At 40.6% G+C, this 19,645-nt stretch overlaps 1 protein-coding gene across 9 annotated transcripts in view; it reads right to left on the bottom strand.

The window, feature by feature from the left end:
* PCDH11X (protocadherin 11 X-linked) overlaps window positions 1-19,645 on the bottom strand; it is a 426,351-nt gene that overhangs the window by 218,831 nt on the left and 187,875 nt on the right. For 8 of the 9 annotated variants that reach the window (XM_068204553.1, XM_068204552.1, XM_068204562.1 and 5 more), the window contains one exon: window positions 10,315-10,386. In XM_068204553.1, coding sequence (XP_068060654.1) covers window positions 10,315-10,386 — 72 coding nt within the window. Of the gene's footprint in view, window positions 1-7,099; window positions 7,278-10,314; window positions 10,387-19,645 lie in introns of those variants that run through there. The other variant, XM_068204554.1, reaches the window with a different exon arrangement.

Here is a 19,645-nt window from a genome sequence, read left to right on the forward strand (position 1 = left end):
GCTCTTTCCTCTCTCTCTGCTTCTCCTCACAAAAAAAAAAAAAAAGAAAAAAGTTCAGATGTTTCCAAGTCACAACACTTGTAAATCCTGAAATAGAAAGAATGAAACACATCATAAAGCATCCTCACTTTCACTTAAATAGATAGAGATCTGTGTGTTAGGCACACGTATGAAAGCAGTTAAAGAAAAAACAATTGGGATTGAAAAGAACCAAGAGCCTTGTTCTCCCTGAGACATGAGTGTCTCATGCACCCCTCCCAGGCAGGCTGCTCAACAGGGAAACCAAATCAGCACACATAAAACACCAGAATCCACTGTGGATGGCAAAGATTCCATGGATCTTGGACTTGTGAGCACAGCGATCTTCTCCAACCTAACTGACTCTGTGAACTGATCCTTAAAATAAAACTTGGGAGGGAGAAAATTTTAACATGTACATGACAGAGGATCACTGTAAAAATCAGGTTTTCTTATAGGGAAATAACTATAGCAATTCAGAGAGTAAAATATAAGTATGAAATATTACCAGATAACCCAGTACTAAAAATGTCCCCACAGTGCAAATACTTTGGTAAAAAGTAATTAATTAATCTGATAATAGCAGCTCATGTTAGGATATTGCCCCTAAAACCTTTAACTTAAAAGAAGCACCTAGAACTAATCTTGCCCATGCAATGACTGACTGTGGGCACCCTGGCAGAGGAAGTTTCCACAAATGGTGGCAACCTGAGTATTTATGTGAGTCTTTGCTGAAGAGTGAAGAGGAATTTAGAATAAAATCTTGAGGGAGAGCAGCAGCACAAAGAGAGGGCATGACAAATAAAACAGAGTGCAATTTCTGCTTCGGCTGGTAGTTTACACCATCTGTACTGCAGATATATAGTGAAATTCAGGGCATTACAAAGTACTGTGAAAATTTATGGATTTCAAAACAAAGCAGTGGAATATGCATCTTTTCAGGGATGATGAATTCTACTGCAAACACCAACCACTGTCAGACTGTTTACAACATTAATTCTTTTCTGAGTCTGGGAAACTTCTAGTATCTGTTAGAAAAACAGCACTGTGCACAACAATTAATTGTGGTATTTGGAAAAGCATAAAAGCATTTCAAAACAAAGCCAAAATGTAAGGTTTTACTGATCATTTTCCAAACTACAGATGCTGATCTGCAGCACCAATACCTACTCTCTGGAGCCTGGCATCCTTTTCTAATGGCATTTTCCCTAGTTTAGTTTAATAAACAATTCAGTTAGAACCAGTTTGTAAAATTCCAGCAAAAACCAGTTTGTATTCATAACAGCATGGAAGAAGGAGCCCTCCAAATGAAGAAGTTCATAAGAAGTTCATCCACAGAAAGGATGATACACACTGAAAAACTCCCTTCCTTCTTCAAGGCAGAGTTAGCTGCCATCCAAAAACATTTCCTTTCCTAAGAAAAAACAAATACTGTATTATAAAAATCTACTTTCAGCATATTTTGAGTTAGCATACAGATTCTGCTGTTCATCTGTGTCCTTCAGTTCCAAGCAGGCAGAATGGAAGCTGGAAACACCCTTTCAGTGGCAATGGAGTCCAGGCCACCATCTTTTTGAGACTCCCTGTAATTTGTCTCCAACCGTGGCACAAACTTGTGCTGTTGGACAGTGACAGATGCAGGCTCAGTCAGAGGGATAGAAATGGCTGGAACTCCTATGGCCTGAAAATCAATAACTGCTCCTGCTTTGCAGAAATACATAATGGGGCAACATGAAGGAAAAAAGAGATCTGGAGGAAGATCTCATTTGCTGAGCTAATTATGAGAGGGCACACCAGTGTCCCTGCGCATCTCACAGGCACGTGGATGCAGATCAGGGGACACAGGCAGGGGAGACTTGTGGCCAGGCTGGACTCTGACATTCCCAGCTCAGCATCTCAATCTGCAATCAAAAACTTTCAGAGAAGGAAAAGTCTCCGCAGCACAATTTATTCTTCACTACTTCTCTGTTTTGAAATCCCTTCTAAATGAAGAAAACCAATAAAATCTTAGCAAAAAGCCCCTGTGCAGCTTTGCTGCTCAGTGAACTCAAGAGGCATGGCCTGAGGAGTAAGAAATGTCCATTTTAAAGGGCAGTGCTACCCTAAACTAAAAGGACTCAATACAGGCACCTTGAGGGGCACAGCAGCACCTGCACCCTCAGAGGGTCCCTGTCTCCTTGCAGGAATTAAAACCTGCTGCAAATGCTGACTCTGATAATCTCCCCTCATTATTTATTGGATTCTTTCTCAAAGGCAGATGGAGAGAGCAGTGGTGTTAATCTCATTTGGGATTGAGTGATTCCAAAATACGCATTACCTTATAGGCACTGGGGCACCAAGTTGGAGTGTATCTGCTTTATATGCAACAATTTTCAGCCAAAAAATTAATCAGACCATAAAATATCCTTCAAGAAAAACAATGATTTTGCAGATGAGGAGCTGCCTCAGAGGGTGAGCAACCTGGCAACCCAGAGCCGCCATCTCCACTACAGACAGAAAACAATAATCATATAACTTAATGGACTGGTGAAATCCCACATTTCAGTTAACTAAATTCAGGCAAAATCTCTTTTCAACGCTGAAGATGTGTGAGAGAGTGTTTGGGTGTGCATTGGGAGCCTTAATGGCACTTATGAATAATTTGTCCCTCGACACTGGGTTTCAGTCTCCACCCTTTGTGAGCAATAGTAAATTATTCAGTGTTACAGAATCACAACTGGAGCGAACCTCTGCAGGTGAAGAGCTCAGAGTGCACTTAGTGCCTCCTTCTGTCTTTGCCTGGGACAAGACTTTATGGCTATGTTTGCTGTCCAGAACAAAAAATTTGTGTCACTAATTCATCAGGAATTATGACAATGTTCTTACTAAACACTGGAAAAGTTTACACTTAAGAAAAAGCCAACCAAACAAACAAAAACACCACCATCAGGAAAAGATCATTACAGGTTCCCTAAAAACAGTGTGGGAAAGAAAACATCAGGAGATCAACTAAGAGTTAAGAACCCAAAACTTCCAAAAGCTTTCCCTCAAACACTCTCCATGCCAAGATCCTCGTGGCAGCCCATACCAATTTCAAGATTTAAAGCACAACACCAGAGTGATTTTATTATGTTCATGTTTTCCAAGGGCTTTTCAAGCTGCTCTTCTCCCTCCCAGATGCATAAATCCCTTCTCTGGTGGAGCAGTGGAGAGGATGCTTTGTTCCTGTGCACAGCTCCTGCCTCCCTGTGCAGCTAACTGCCAGGTGGACAGTGGAAAAGGGACACCTCAATCACTCAGCTCCTTTGTGCTCCCAGTCTGAAGATTTACGCAAGTTGAGCATGGCTCACAGCAGGTAGGTTACAGTCCAATGGCACTTAATGGTTTTGATACTCAGAGCGTTCTCCTAAATAACGGAGATGTCCCTGCTCCCTCGCCAAAAGGGGGTGAAGGAAAAGCAAAAGCCATTCTGAGCATCCCCATGGATACCTGAGCACCTCACAGATCTCATCTACATCTTCTGAATGCAGGCCCCTTGTGATTTACTCAGACTCTGAGAGGGCTTCGTGCATCTCCAGAGATGAAGGAGTAGCTGTCTACCTGCCTTTTTTAAACAATGTCACTGGATGTTTCACTGCTGAGTGCCCATCTCCTCCCACTCAGCGTGAGGAAAAGGAGGATAAATGCCCTGGCTGCTCTGAGCAGCTCAGCTCCCTCCCTGCAGCCCCAGCCCAAGGCACGCTGACAGCTTTTTGGGGTTGCCTGTTAGCATGCACACTGGGCTGCGGATCCAGGTGATGCACTACAGCTGAGCTCCCTGCTCCTCCTACCAATCCTTTCCTCTTTGCACCTCTGTTCGAGCCTGTAATAGCAACACTGGCATGTCAGAAGCAAGAGAAAAGAAGAGATTTAACAGTGTGAGCCAAAGGAATTAGGCAGACAACATCGCTGTCACGGTGGACAAAAAAGGAAAAGATATTCTACAAGGCAAATGTCTTAGAAACGATTTAAATATTTCAAGGAGGACGAGAAGCCTTTGCTATAGGTTGATTTCCCCTTGAGCAGTTTGGATGTCTGGGCTGTGGGAGCACAGGGAGCTGTGTGACAGGGCTGAGCACAGGAGATGCAGCCCCAGAGCCCCAGCTCCCTGCTGGACTGAGCTGCATGGAACTGTCTGGGGAGGCCTCCCTGCTTTTAATTAACTCATGAGAGAGCTCTATATTGGCTCAGATTGAGACGTTTTTTATCATGGAATCACAACCCAGTCTGGAAAACAGACAGCTAAACTTAAATGAAATGGGAATTATATTCTGCTTTTGTACTAGTCTCCCCTGCTGAAATCAATAGCAAATTCAGTGCTCACAGCTCTGAGAGCCTGCTTCTTTTTGTCCTTATTTTCTCTGAGTGACTTTTCAGCTACACCAGAGACTAACCTCCACTGCCATGCACTATGGCAAAGCAGGACCTTGAAAAAATATTTTATATATACTAAAGTCTGTCTGAAATCCTGTTAGGTTAATACAAATAGAGTTCTGCCTGTTGGCCAGGTAACCTCAGCAACCCTGCTCCGCTGCGGAGTAAGTCTTGATTTAATTAGAATTAAGATTTTATTTGCAAACATCTTGTAATTACCTTTTTTATTTTACAGTTGAATACTCCCAGTGGCCTACTACAGGCTGATATACTGGTTTATATGTGGCAAGTTGGTGGTGCTCTATTCCACTTTAACTGGAACCAGGGGAAGCTATCAATAGACAAGAGATTGTTAAAGCCCCTTTCCATTCCATAAACTGCCTTTTCAGAGTCACCTTCCAGAACTGTGCCCTGATTTCTGGATACATTATTTGTTCAGGGTGTCAGGAATAATCAGTGTATTTTGTTATCTCTAAAGTTTCTCAATAAAATGTTATTTCATTCCTGCAGATACTCAAAACACACCAAGACAACTGTCTGCTTCCAGCTGGCTTCAAGCTTGGGAGGTGTCCCTTTGAAGAGATAAAATATCAGGTTTTAAGACTGGAGTGCTCAAAAACAATTCAGAAATGTATGTAGGCAATTTTAATTGTTTTTAGAATACCCACACCTTCTACTCTGATCTGGTCTTTTATTACTGGGTTGTTTTTTTTTTAATTTTCACCAAGTCTTTTGTGTTAGCACTCAGGATTACAATTTAAGTTCCATTACATAAGAAATATATTCAAAGAATATTCGAATTTACTAAGGCACCAAATAAAATGGGAATATTTTGAGCACACAAATTCTAAATATTGAATATAACCTGGGTCTGAATAGACTGTATAAATCTGTTTAGGTGGCTAGTTTCTATTGAAGACACCAAACCAGGAAAAAAAGCTTTGTTTTCATTCTGACTTTGACTGGTTTTGAGTCCTAAAGGCTCAAGCTGTGACCTAAGCAAACAGAGCACACCAGGACTCCATGAACAATAATTCTATACCAATGAACTGTGGGAACAAAATATGCACTGAATTCTTATTAATTACTTCTCTTCAAATATTTAACCACAGTTGCTAATATTTATTCTTAATTTAAAACACTCTTTTTATAATTAAAAAAAAAAAACCCAAAACCAGTCTATATTAATTTTGAATATTTTTAAAGCCAAGATCAAACCACAGGCCATATTGCAAAATATCTCACTTGTCAATAAAATGAGTGCCTAAATAAGTACCCTCAAGCATATTTATCAGAAGCAGAGTAGCAAATGTGGTTGGATTGTATTTATTATTGGCAGCTTTTTTCCTGTGAGCAGGAGCTGAGGGGAACAAGGTGAATTGCCAGCTCCCCTAATAAGACATCTCTGTCAGAGGGTGCTTGGAGACTTTTCTGTCCAGAAATGCTCAGGGGAAAGCCTGGCTGCAGATTAGGGCTCAAAACCAATGAAAAGAACAAGAAGTGCTGCACATGGCTGTGCCTGCATCACTGGGCATTTGGAGGGAACCAGAATTACATGACTTGATTTACTTTACAAAAACTGATTAGTAAAACCCCCTGTGGATTTCTTAACTATACTGTGGAGGGATATAAGATTAGTGTAGCAATTCCCATCATCAAACGTATTTACTGCTAAAATATTGGATTAGTGATGTTGTATCCACTGTTCTAAGATTATAAAGTGATTCTTTAAAATTGAGCAAAAAAAAAAAAAAAAACAAACCCTACACTCTATCATTTGTAAATAGATTTGAGTCTGAGTGGTTTTGCCTTTCCAGAAAAAGTAATTTTGCTAAAAAACAAATAAAAGAAATAAAAACAGACTGTGCTCTGCACACAAATAAAGAGAAAATAAAACTATAGATTCAGAAGAATTCTCTTCTGCTTTTGAGTCACAAATGGTTGTACTTGACCTGGATCTTGTTGCTCCTGCTTGTGATGCTCAGTGCTGTGGAATGCCCCACCTTTACAGCAGGTGGTAATAAAGCCTTGTTGGTGTGAGATGTGGTTTATTTGAACACACATCATTTATTTGAAGTCATTGTCCTCAGACACTCACTGCTCCCAGAGAACTCTGAGGAGAGGGCCATCATTGTCTCAGTTTCCACTGACAGTGAACAGTGAAGGAGGAAGAGCGTGAGGAGAGGGGATAAATTAACATGTTCATTAAAGTAATTATGCTACATTTGGAGCAGGAAGATTAATGCAGCTCTATCCTGGCTTTTTAGCCATTATCTTCAGTGACTAAAAGCACTTGGAGTTCTTATAATTAATAAACAAATAGAAAGCTACAGCACTATCATCACCTTCTCGCATTTTATCCCCTTGAATACCTCTAGGAACCACTTGTATGAAGTATTTCAGAGAGACATATAATAGACAGTGATGTAGGAGTCACCAAAAAGAAATTAAATCAGAAATATTCTGCAACTGAAGAGTGGGAGTTTTGTTGTACCTGTCATGCTGGCAAACCTCACTATTTGCCACTGCTGCAGTTTAAACTTAAGCATTGTTCCTTTTTCTTCAAGTAAGAAAATTGTAAATCCCTGTAGTTTCTTTCTTTCTAGAGTTATCTTCCCAGCAATGATAGGTTTTAAGGTTGGAGAAGAGAAAACCTAGAGGTTTTTTAAGGTTGGAGAAGAGAAAACCTAGAGGTTTTAGGGTTGGAGAAGACATGGTGATTCTACCATCTCCCTGGGCAGCCTAATTCCCGTGTTTTCAGTGAAGTTTTTCTTTTTTGCCATCTCATCTAAACCTTGGCAAACCTTTAGGCCATTTCCTCTCATCCTGTCAGTTGTCTCCTGAGACCAATCCCACCTTGCCAAAGTCTGGAAGAAACAATTTGTTTCTGATTCAGAACCATGGTGATCAATATTATTTCATGTCACTGCCACACAAAATTCAGCACCAGCAACCTCAAAAATTTAAACAATCACAGATTACTTTGATTTTAAATTGTCCTGTTTATAATGGACTGTAAATTTAGAGGCTATAAATACATAATCTTAACCGCAGTAGCTCTGAACAGCCTTGACAGGGTTTATCAGCTAAATGTTTAATCAGGCAAAGCAGCAAAAAACACAACCACAGGAATACATGGTATTTAGCATTTAAATAAAGCTTGTAAACCAATGACAAATCTATTTGGGCAACTACTCCCACACATGTTCCTTATCTGCAAAGGTCTTGTCCCAAATTTATCAGAACGAGTCTCTCGTACTTTATTTTCCAGGCAGTAACATCAGTTTCCATTCACTGAGTTCACAGAAAAAAGATGCAGAAAACTACAAGTTAAAAGGCATGACCATGAAAAAAGAATCCCCACAATCTCGATGTCATACTGCTCTGTGAACTTAATCAACCACAGCCAAAAACCCCCAAAAAACGGTGAAACCAACAAAACCCCCAGCAGACAAAAAGAGAAATGAGCCTAACAAAGCACTACAGCTCTTTTCTTGTCTAATTGAAGAGCTGTTTGAAAATTCCCAGCAAAACCTGGCTGCTTCCAAGATCCAACCTTGAGCAAATAAGGCAAGTGGGAGCCATGGCAGCACAAATCCCAAACCCTTGTTTCCCCAGCCTGTAACCTCTGTGTGAAATTGTCCTGCTGCTAGCAGGGGCCAGATGTGGTTCTTTCTGCCTCACTGCCCTTTGGCCCTGCACACAAACGCTGCTCTGGGCTGCTCCACTCTCTCTCTGCTGGCAGAACTCATCCCACAGCAGGCTCAAGCACACTAAATGATTTTTTATTGTTATTATTAAGTAGACACAAGTAGCGAGTCTCTCTCTTGGATGTGGTATGGGGGACTCAAAAAATTCTCATGGAAGTAACACCTTTTTGTACAGAGAAATTGGCTTTGCTCATGGTTCATTCCAGCAGCTTTTAAATACATTTCTCCTCCTTTTAGAGTTGGGAACCATTTGCTTTATGAGCACCATTTGGATCATTTGCCTGTTGCTCATAAAATAGACAAAGCTTTTATCCATGCCATGAATTTTTACTCACTTTATACAAAATACCTAAGGAGGGATTTGCAGTGGCCAGAATTACATCCATGAAAGAATTATCAACTAATTTAATTTTCTGCTACAATAATGGTTCCAGCAGTTTTTGATTTTGTTGATTACATTTCTTCTCTCCAAGAAACAAACAAACATATTAGTGTTAGCTTCTTTGTGTGTATTTGTTTTAGAAAACAGACTATCTTTTTAAATAAAAAACAAATAGGAATGACAAAAATATTTTCTGAATTTTAACCTTTGTGATTATTAAGTAAAGCTGTGACAAATGCAGCTTTCTGAAGCAAACAAACAACATGGTGATGGTCTGTATGCCCAGAAAGAACAAGGATTCCCATCCACACTGGGACAGTGCAACAGAATATTTCTTTGACAGGACTGCTGGCAACAAGTCACAGGAACTACCACGGAAAAGTGGCTGCAAAATTCACCTCTGTCACCCACGTTCATGCACCAGTGCCCACCAAATGACAATCACAGGATCAAGCTGCTTCAGCAGTTCCTCTCTCAACTCAGAAGTCAAAATCCTCCCAAAGAACCCAAACCCAGCCCCATCTCCAAGCTCCTGGCGAGGAAATGCTGTAGGAGAGGAGCAGGAGGAGCCCATCAATGCTCCATCAGCTGTACAGAGTCTGCTGGAACCAGACACTTCCCCAAAGGTTGATCCTGCACATGGAGAGTTAACTTCTGCTGGTAACTGAGGAGCACAGCAAGCCCCCTCAGGACTGCACATAAACATTATTGATTGCAGCCTCGGATCGATGAGGCTTAACTGCTGTGATTAGCAGCTGCCTGGATGAGGATTTGGGAGGTTTGGCCATGCCGGGGCTGGGAACAGGGCACACACTGCCCTGGGAGCCTTTGCCTGGGAAAGAGGGGAAATGCTGTGCTTTGGAGAGCAGCAGCTGAGGGACTGCCCAAGGCTTGCGGATTTACAGACGGATATCCCCTCTCTGCATGAACAGAAACAGCACATATCTGGGACTGCAGGGAAGGGTTTCTCCGTTGAGAAGTTCTATATTTTAGCCGGCTGTATAGACTGTCCCGTGGAAGCCTGCACAGCCAGCATTGCACCTGCTAAAGGGAAATGCACTCAGGCTGAACAGAGCTGTGAGGGCTGGTTCATTTCTGCATCTCGATTCCTACACTGTATTGACCACAAGCTTTGGGAGTAGAGGCCCCTAGAACAAACCTAACTTCCAACATTTCTGCTTCTTTCGTTCCCTCACATCACCTCTGAAGCCACATACTCCATGTGCAGTACACTGACACACAGGGAATAAACACCAAAAACGCCTCTGAAATCCTGCACATAAAACATTCATAATGAACGTTTTTTTCAAGTAATTACAAAGGCCAAAATATTAAAACCCATTCTGTGCTAAGAAAGATTGCATATTAATATCCATGTTTCGTTATTGCTTTTTGCATGATTAATTATTGCTTTATTCTTGGTTAAGTCCTCATGAAGCAAAAGGTTGATGTCTCAAACCTCCCTCCCAAAATAACAAACATCCACCACTTCATTTCTACACCAGATGCTCACGGTTTATTGACACACCAATAGAACCATCAAAGTAGTTCTGTTTTGTCAAGTTCTGCAAAATTGTTTTAAGCACAAGCTGAAGGCAAGATAACGCTGGCATTTCTCCCTTAAAAAGAACTTAACTGAAAGAGGACTCCAATAGTCTGGGCAGCCAAAAAAACAAAATAAATCATCTTGACATGTGACAGAAGAACCACAGAGCAACTTGTTGCAACATTTCTTTGCAGATTATTTCCATGAGTACTTACAGAAACCACCACTACAGAAAAGAAGTGATCAGAAAAGCTGTTCCAGCCTACCTGTGGCTGAGTCCAGGACTCCAAGGTCGTTTCTTTCAAAGGAGTTTGTGGCCTTCCCACCTCTTTCATGTGCTTTTGGGAGAGAAAAAAATGTGTCAATGATATGCTCAGTCAGCATACAGCATTAATATCCCTTGAGGGAATAAAACAGGTACAAATTCCATGCAATAATGCAATGCATCGCTGAACACATTTGGTGTAGGCTGTAACATTTTTTCCCCCCCCCAGCTAAGTAACTTTATAGAGTTGCTGTATCTTTCAAGGTGTGGGGGTACACACCTTCATCTGTGCATACACATAAAAAATTCAGCCAAAAATATGAAATTATTTGCCACCAGAGTAAGGTCCAGCAGCAGAAATTCAGAGAGAACTGAACTCTGGGTTCTCTGCTGTTTCCTGTCCAGGTTGTGTTATGCCCACTGTAACTTAAATAGATGAATCAAAACAGGAATTTATGAGAAACACTTTTAAAGACTGCATTATTTGGATGTGGAGCCATGTTTTCAGATGAGAGCCCTTGTCTTTCCTTAATCTTCAGAGCTGGAGCCAGGAGACAGAGCAGTTACAGGTTTTCTGTCTCCTTGACTTCCCACTACTTGGAATGTTTTAAGAACAACCACCCCAAATCAAAAGTCCACCTAACCAAATAGATTAAAGTGGCCTTCAAAGACTCTGATCCTTCACACTTTCTTTTTTTACAATACCAAAACATCCTGCAATTATTTATTAACATCTAATTACTCTACTGCAATAATAAATGTATAAGATTTTGGTCACTGAGCATTTTGGGACTAAGCATGGAACAGGATGTTGGCACCTTTTAATTTCCTCCACATGTGCTTCCAGTGAGGGAATTTTACACACTGTTGTAAAGGATACAAGCCCCATATTTTCTTTCTCCCTAAATTTTTGTTTTGTCATAAAAGAGAAACGATGGCATTCACTCAAAAAAAAAAAAAAAAAGAAAAAAAAAAAAGAAAAAAAAAAAAAGACCCTCTGCTGAAATACTTTCAAGTAGCACCAGGGTTTTCCTCCTCTTGAAATCCATCTCTAATGCACTACCCTTTGACCATTGCCAATACAAATATCACGTTGTCCAGGTCTCACATCAGAGTGCTCCTAATGCCCATGGAGACTGCAAAGACTGACAAAGAAAAGGAGAGAGATGCCATTGGAATTTTTGTCTTTTACTACAAACTATGGCTGCTTAAAAGGAAGCAGTGTTTTTTTAAATACAGAATTTGCGGGCAACTTCAGTTTGCATGGAGCATTCACAGGGCTTCTTTCAAAAAAACACCTTATTAAATGGCAATTGTGTTTTGGCAGGCTGGATTGCCTGTAATAATAGATTACAAGCAATAATTTTTACCATATTGTGATATTTTATATTTTGGGGTAGCAATGGAATATGATTCATTTTTGAAATAGAACAATAAGTGCATTTAAAAAGTAAAAAGAAATAACCACAGATTTAGTGAATGCTAAACAGAGTTAAAATCAATGCATCTGGAAATGGAAGGTTGTGTTTTTCATGTGTTCAAAAGAAAATGTAACTACCTTATAATCTTGTTTTAATCATCAGCCATCAAAGGGACCCAAACACACAATGAAAATTATTAAACATATCAATTGTGATGCTAAAGATACCATAATAATGCCACATGGGACAGTCCACAAGGAATTGATGTTAAAAATCACATTATTTCTTGAGAAATTATTCTTCTTAGCATTTCACACTAGTTTTTCATACATTTGTCCACTCAGAGAGCAAAGAGAAAATGAATAAACAAGTGATTATGCAAGGAAAACAGATGTAAAAGTACATTTAGGTGAAACAGCACTTAAAGTGTTTGAGTAACACTGGAAACCATGTTGTAAATCTTAGACATGACTTAATAAAAACTCAAGGAACTTAATGCTGAACTTTATTTAGACTGGCCCCATTTACATCCTAAAGTTCCCCCTGCCCTGCCCCTAAATAGACCCTCTCACCCCATTCTGAAGATAAAATTCCAGGAAATAGGGGGAGAGCACACAGGAAGAGTGAAAATAGTGCAGATCCCAGGGTAACTGCTGCTCAGGCAGTGGGCTGCTCCTGGAGGGAAGGAGGACAAAACCAAGCAGCAGCTCCTTCATCCCTGCAGGCTTTCCTCACACAGGAAACACCTTTGTGGCTCTCACTCCAATTTTCCAATGCTGTTTCAGAACCAGCTCTGGTTTGCCATGGAGAACCCGGGAGGGCATTTGTGTGATCGCTCTGCACGTGGCCAAACACGTCCCACAGGGGACAGCTGGCACCCACCCAGTGCCTGTACCAGTGACAGGAGGCAAATCCTCTTAAGCTCCAGCCCAGCAGCTGCCCCTCTCCAGGTGTGATACCTGCTCTGAAGTACCTGCTACAACAGCAGCTACACCTGGAGTACAGAGCTCCTTACTCACCCCCGGCTGAGATACACACACCTTGCTCATGGATCACACCAGCGGCACTCAGCCACAAGTTCTCTTTCCTCTGTTGTAAAGAAGGATGAGAGACAATCCTCACAGGAGCTTCTTCCTTCCAGCACAGATAAAGAAGCTCTTACTAACACTGGGAAGCTCCTGGAGGCCTTTATCCCCTTGTTTTGCTTGGAGCATCTTCCTACAGCCTTCTGCATCTTCCCCAGTTCCCCTGAAGAAACACTAGACCGTGCCCACAGTCCTTTGTTTATGTTCCACCACTTCCCCAATTCGACATTTAAGTTCCACACGTGGAAGAGAACTGTGCTCGTGATGAGATCAAAGATGGAATTGGATTGGATCAAGGATGGAAGATTTCAACCTGGACATGGTGCTGTGGTTCCAGCAGTGCCATTAGAGCTCCCCCAGCCCTTGCACACACAAATTACAATTTCTCTAGCAGGCAAGCCTGCCTGGTGGAATAAATGAGGTTCTTTCCATGCTGGAAGAGCCACCTGTACTTCTGTAAGAGCCAGCTGCTGTTCCCTGAGCACAGGGTGCACCTGGACAGCTGCTCCTGCTCCTCCCACTCATCCAGCTGCTCCTGAGACCTCCCCCTGTGCTGCAGCTCAGGGAGACACGTTCTGCCCTGCATCACTGCCTGGCACTCTGTGCCCCTGCTGTGGTACGGGCACTGAGCACGGCCAAAACAGACAGGGAACCACACAAAACCTCGCTGGCTGTAAAGGTTTCCTTTATGTCAGAATTATTTCCTTTTGCCAGCTAGGAAATGCAATAATTCCAACTTCTCCCCAGGCCTGTCTACCTACATAAACCTCAATTTTCAGGTATTTTCAATGGGAACAAAGTTTTGGTTTGCTGTGCCATCATACAGCCAGTCCCATCAGTCTGACCCAACACCTGACCACCTAGAAATTACCCTGATCAGTGGTGTTAGCAATCAAGAAATTCTAGCATAACCGGGTCATTAAAAGACTGTTCACAAAACATTTTGCTGATATTTGGATTTTTTGTCTGGTTGTAACGGCAAAAGAAAGCTTTAATATTTAATCAAAGCAGTTATTAAATATTTTTTAGGGGGAAAATGAAATTCATCATGAATATTTTCTGTTCTTTATTAGGAGCAATAAGTTAACAAACATATAATTACTTATGACATCTTGACAGGTAATATCCAGTCTTCCAAAACCTACCAGAGAAAATGAACTCTAAAACAGATTTTAAAGGTTATGAAAGTGTTTTATGTCAGATATCATTTTTGTCTTTAATGGAATGATGGATCTGGGTGTTTCAGAGTGGTCCTCACTCTGAAACATGAGGGGGAATCTTTGGTGCATCTGAGATAGAATAAAACCTCATCACTTTGAGTTAATACAAAATACTGGATTGGTTCAGCTGGATAGATGCTACCTCCATGCCATCCTGCTTCTCTATCAACAAGTTTTTGCTTTTCTTCAAAGCAAATCTTGAGTTAAAAAGGAAAAATAAAAAGTTACAACACAACAACTCCAGTTACCTAATCTGATTTCTGGAAAAGCCCTAGAATTATCTAGGCAGATACTACCACCAGTAATTCTAATGGTTATTGATTACTGTGAGTAGTAACTGCAGACTGAAATTCCAAGATAATACCATGCATTTTTCTCTGGTGCCTTAGGAAACTGCTATGACAGCATTAAAATTGTCTGACTCCAAATTGTCCCACTCCTGCACTTGACAAAAAAGGAAAAAAAAAAAAAAAAAAGTAAGAAATAAGCTTTCAAGCTGAAAACTTCTATGGCTCAAAGTGAAATTTGGGAAATAAACATCAAAAGATGTTTGTTAAGTTGTATATCAGCTATGTTACATTATCATGATATAGTTGGGATTGCAAATGTTATCTGTTTGGGGCAGCTTCTATCTGCCAAAATCTACATTTTTAGACAGGAAGTGCACTCTTCACTACTTTTCTGTCGCACATTTCAATCAGGAAATCGGGTCTACTGATTTTACTGTCCAGGCAGAATGCCTTTGCACTGAGACAGAGGAACCCTGTCAGCTGGGGAGGAGATTATCTCTAACACTGCCTCCTCCTTGCCTTTAAGTTGATTTCAGGTAATTGGATTCCTGCAGTCCTGTCCTTCAGCCTCCTTCACATGAAAGGTGAACAGAAGGGTTCATTTTAGTGACAATATTATAAGTTTATGTTACAAATTGCTAAAACAAATTATTCTATTCTGAGTTTCCAAGGTTTATATATTTATATATAAAGCAAGCCACAGGACAGCTGAAATGAAGATGTCCTTAAGGATTCCTATAGGAAGATTTCTGCTTTGTGTTCCAGAAACAATTGTCTGCTTTTTTCCAGAGGACAGAAATACAAATAAATATACAGATAAGAATCCCTTTCTGGAGGGATCAGTGAGGAGCCCACAAAGTCTAGAACCCTGAAATGTAACTTAGGAGCTTTCCAGAGTAAGCAGCAACCTGGAATCACCACTGACAGCTTCCACTCTGTTTTGTTTTGCTGTACCAGCTGCAGCTCCGTCTCTGGAAGTACCAAAATGCCCTGTGACGTGGCTCTGCATCCTCCCAGCAATTTTTTTGGGCTCAAAAGCCACAATTTCACCCAGCAAGTCTCTAATGGTGCCGCCAACAGGCAGCTTTTACTTTGCAAGTATTTCTTGAGAGATGCAATAAATCACCCAGCGCACATCCAGCATTAGGACATGATTCCCAGAGGTGCAGCACACCCACAGCTGTTCTGCTGCTCCTGCAGGGAAATCAGCCCTTGGCTCCCTTATTTCCCTCCTTTGTTCTAACACATCTCTGAGCAAAGCTGGTGCGGGGCAGGAGGCAGGGGGATGGAAGATAAAAGGCAGGGTGTGGGGTGTAGGACAGCAGCAATGCTCAGAGGTTTTAACAAAGCCTGACATGAGATTTGCCAGATGGTTCTGTACCGGATTGTAAAACTTTAAACTAATCTTCATTTAAGAGTTTTAAGGGCTGTATCCTTCTTATAAAGCCTCTTGCTCTTTTGCCTGGTTGATTCTGGTAAATTATAGATCAGACTTTAGAAAACTGCTGCCATGAACAGCGGCTCCTTAAATCTCAGCTAAACTGAGCAAGAAGATTACATGTTATTATGATGTAGCACAGCAGGATTTTTGTACAGCAAACATAATGATGTAGAGGAGGATAAAACTATCATTCTGCACAAGGAGGTCATCCACAGAAGAACAATGCTCTCTATACAGCAGCCAAATCCATCCCTACATGGTGAATCTTCACTGGGAAAATGCTTTCTCTTAATGGTTCTGTAAAGAAACCCAACCATAAGCAAAAAACCAAAATCTGCACTTCAGGATTCAACCATGAAGCATTGTAACCACAAAGGAGATGTCATTAGGGAGAAATTATTCTAAATACTACTAGGAAAAGTATCTATTTCAAGGGCAATTTTAGGGTAAATGCATCTTTTTGGTTTTATGCAAGGAGAAAGGATTTTCTGTGAATCCCAAGGGATATGTCAGGTAGTGTATGTAGCATTAAAAATTAAAATGCTCACTAATCTTATGAGCACATATATATACTTTTAATTGCAAATCAAATCCAGTTCATGTGGAAAAGCACAAAGCAGAGTCACTATACTCATTCAGAAATTCTTTCCACCTGATATTTGTATTTGCCATCTTACTCAGTGTCTTCCCAGCTAAAATTCTAGTAGAGAGAATTGCAGATTTCAGGCACCACATGATGATAAGGTTGAAGTGGGAACAACAGAGAGTAAATTCAGGTGTTCAGTAACCAGCAGCAGCAAAACTGCAAAAAAATCAAGAGACTGAGACCACCAAGTCTGCAAGTTGATACAGGAATTTGATACTCAAACTGTGGCTTATCAGTTTCTTGAACAGGTGATGCAAATGCTTAAGTCTATTCAGCTCTGAGGCAGCATCCTATTGAAATTGCTCTAATTTCCTTCTCCTCTACATGGTTCTGATTGCACTGTAGTAATGTCAAATGACCTCCTTTTCTCTTTTTTTTTTAATTGAAACATTGTTTTCTGCACATGAAAGCTTTTGACTTAAAAGCAAGCAGGTGTGATATTCACAACCGTGGTCCTTTCAAAATGTCATGCATAAGAATTATACAGATTTATTCTAAAGTTTCCTGTAATAAACTTAAGAATAGCAGTATTTTTAAATGCCTAAGAAAAATGCCTGTGAGAATATACTGGTGAAGACTGTTGCACAACTGATTTTATTACATTTATATTACAACCAAAAACTGTGTTACCCTTCTGTTTTATCTTGCACATTATTGCTTATAAACTTAAGCAAGTTTCCCAGATTTCAAATACCATAAAGAAATTCCTAATCAATGCAGAGTTAAATGCTCTCTGATATAAGAACAGAAGGTTTACCACAAATTCAGATAATCATAAAGGAGGAAAAAAAAAACTTCAAATCTCACAAACATTGAGCTTTTTTAGTTCATATACATAAAAATCTTAGTGGTAATAGCTGATAAAATATGCTTACACTATATGTTCTGGCTTGAAAGTATTTACATATATAAAACTAATGTGACATTAGATGCTAAGGGATTCTTACTTCAAGTGAAAGGAGGGAATAAACATAATATCAAACAGCTTGTTTTACCTTCCTGAGCTCTACTTAGCTTTTAAAGAACAAATATAAATGTACACAAATCTGTTTTGTGACTCGGATATAAAGCATTGTGTTAAAAATGTAGTACACGGTAGCAAAACTACGAGATTTTATATTCCTACATATTTCCTTCAGAGCTGTTAAAATTCACATTTCTTTTTCTATCCTGTCATAAAAATAGTTTCTCTTTCTGCAGGTTATTCAGGAAAAACAGAGGAGCCCCTGCCCAGATCCACCTTGTCCAAATGTGGGTTGTTTTTTTTTTTTTATAAGGCTTGTCACTTCTTTCTCTATGGGATGACTAAGTTATACTTTACAGAAATCCAGCTTCTTATAAAGAACATTTGCAATTTAAAGCGCTCTTTCTCTCTGAACATTAAGTCTGAATTGGATAAAGTTGTTAAAAGCTAAGGCTTCCTAGTTTTTTTTACTAATCAAGCCAACCAAAATTACATTATCAGAGTCAGCCAGGAGTAGCGAGGACCTGGTTGCTGCAGAAAGGCCTGAAAGGGAATCTTAAACACTGAATACAGCCAGGGGAGAATGGCTGACCAACCTCTACACTTTAAGCTTTGAAGTGTGGCAGAACTAAGGAAAATGTGCCGCCTTAAATTAGATTTTTCCAGAAAGTTGATAAATAGGCTTACTCATAAAGAGCAGCAAGACTAATCTGCAATTCTCCTGACATTAGACAACATGATCTATAGAAGCCTTGTTGGATCATCAGTTCCTTTCATTTGATGTCATCCTATTTATATTCCTTATCCCCAGCTGTGACTATTCATCTTATAAAGTATGTTAGATTTTTCTAGTACATATTGGAGCTCTGAGTATATGAAGTAAAATAAAAAGTCAGATTGTTCTTCAGGTGGCAAGAGTGTGTCCAGGACAGGCACTCCTACCATAAATAATCCCCCAAGAGATAAAGGAATATGTTGGGAAATGTTTTTATTGCTCCTTACCATGACTCTGAGTAAATGATTCAGCCTCTATCCTAAGCTGTGGTACAGAATTCAGACTGGCTGCAAAGAATGTGACTTGTAAAGGAAGGAGGAGCAGGGGGAGGCAGGTGGGAGTCCCCAGGGGCCAAGGGAGGTGAGAGTGGCTCCAGCTGCCCCAAGACACATCTGTGCAAGGCGGCTCCATCGCTCACTTAAGCCAAGAATGTCCGTGGGCTGGAGTAGCACAGCTTGGGAAGAATTTATAGGTCTTCTGATACTTTGCAGGTGGTCAGAATAGAGCCTGAAATCTCCACACTTTTCTAGTAAAATCCATAAAAATTTGTTTTGCACCAGCAAGAAACTGGTGCCTGTCAGCCTCACTGCTGCTTCTTCTTCCCTTGCCCTGGACAGCTCTGCACATCAGCGTCCCATCAAGAAGAACAATACAAATATTCCCTTTTTCTCAATGGGAAAGTGCCATCACAGATGCCCACAAAGACCCATCACGTTTCCCCCAACACTCCTGTGTTATGCCAAACCCATCCTCACTCTGTTAGAATTCCCTTCTGAAGTTACAGGAAAAATTCTACCTTGATGTCACAGGTTTTGCTGTAGCTTGTTGTCAAGAGAATAGTCATTCTATTTCAAGAGCAATCATAAATTTATAACCATTGTTTTTTTCAGCTAAATATAACAAATAATAACATTACAAAATTATTTTCTGGCTGACCTATATAATGTGTCTGCTGTGTTGCCTTTCTGGAAGGAGAGAACGTAAAATTAATCAGAAGCTGCTCTAAATAAAGAGATTTTGGAAGCCCTGACAGACTGAGGCCAAGGTCCACCAGTTCCACAATTTCCCTGGCTCGTGAGTGTCTCCATAAGTTTGGCAGATTTGTGTCCTTGGGGCATGGAGGCAGGACAGGACTGCAAATCAGGCAGGCTCAGCAGCATTCTCAGTTTGAGGCACTGTTCTTTGGAGGGTTTATAAGCCCACCCAGGGATACTCAGGGCAGCTCCTATAACACAGATGTGTTATCATTATATTCCAGATATCATTACAAGGCTCCTGGGCCCAGATATTGGGTTGGCTTTAAATGCTGAATATTAAATTTAAATGTTAAATATTTAATACAAGAACTACCTCTGTGATCTTGTCCCTGCTCTGACCAGAGCTTTGCTCAGAGCAGGGTCAGGCAGCAGAGGCAGAGGTCACCTGCTCCTGGTGGTGGCCAGCACCAAGTGTCCTCCACAGCAGATGAAGCCATACAATGAACTTACAAA

The sequence above is a fragment of the Anomalospiza imberbis genome, chromosome 14 (assembly GCF_031753505.1).
Source record: "Anomalospiza imberbis isolate Cuckoo-Finch-1a 21T00152 chromosome 14, ASM3175350v1, whole genome shotgun sequence".
In the NCBI taxonomy this organism is placed as follows: Eukaryota; Metazoa; Chordata; class Aves; order Passeriformes; family Viduidae; genus Anomalospiza; species Anomalospiza imberbis.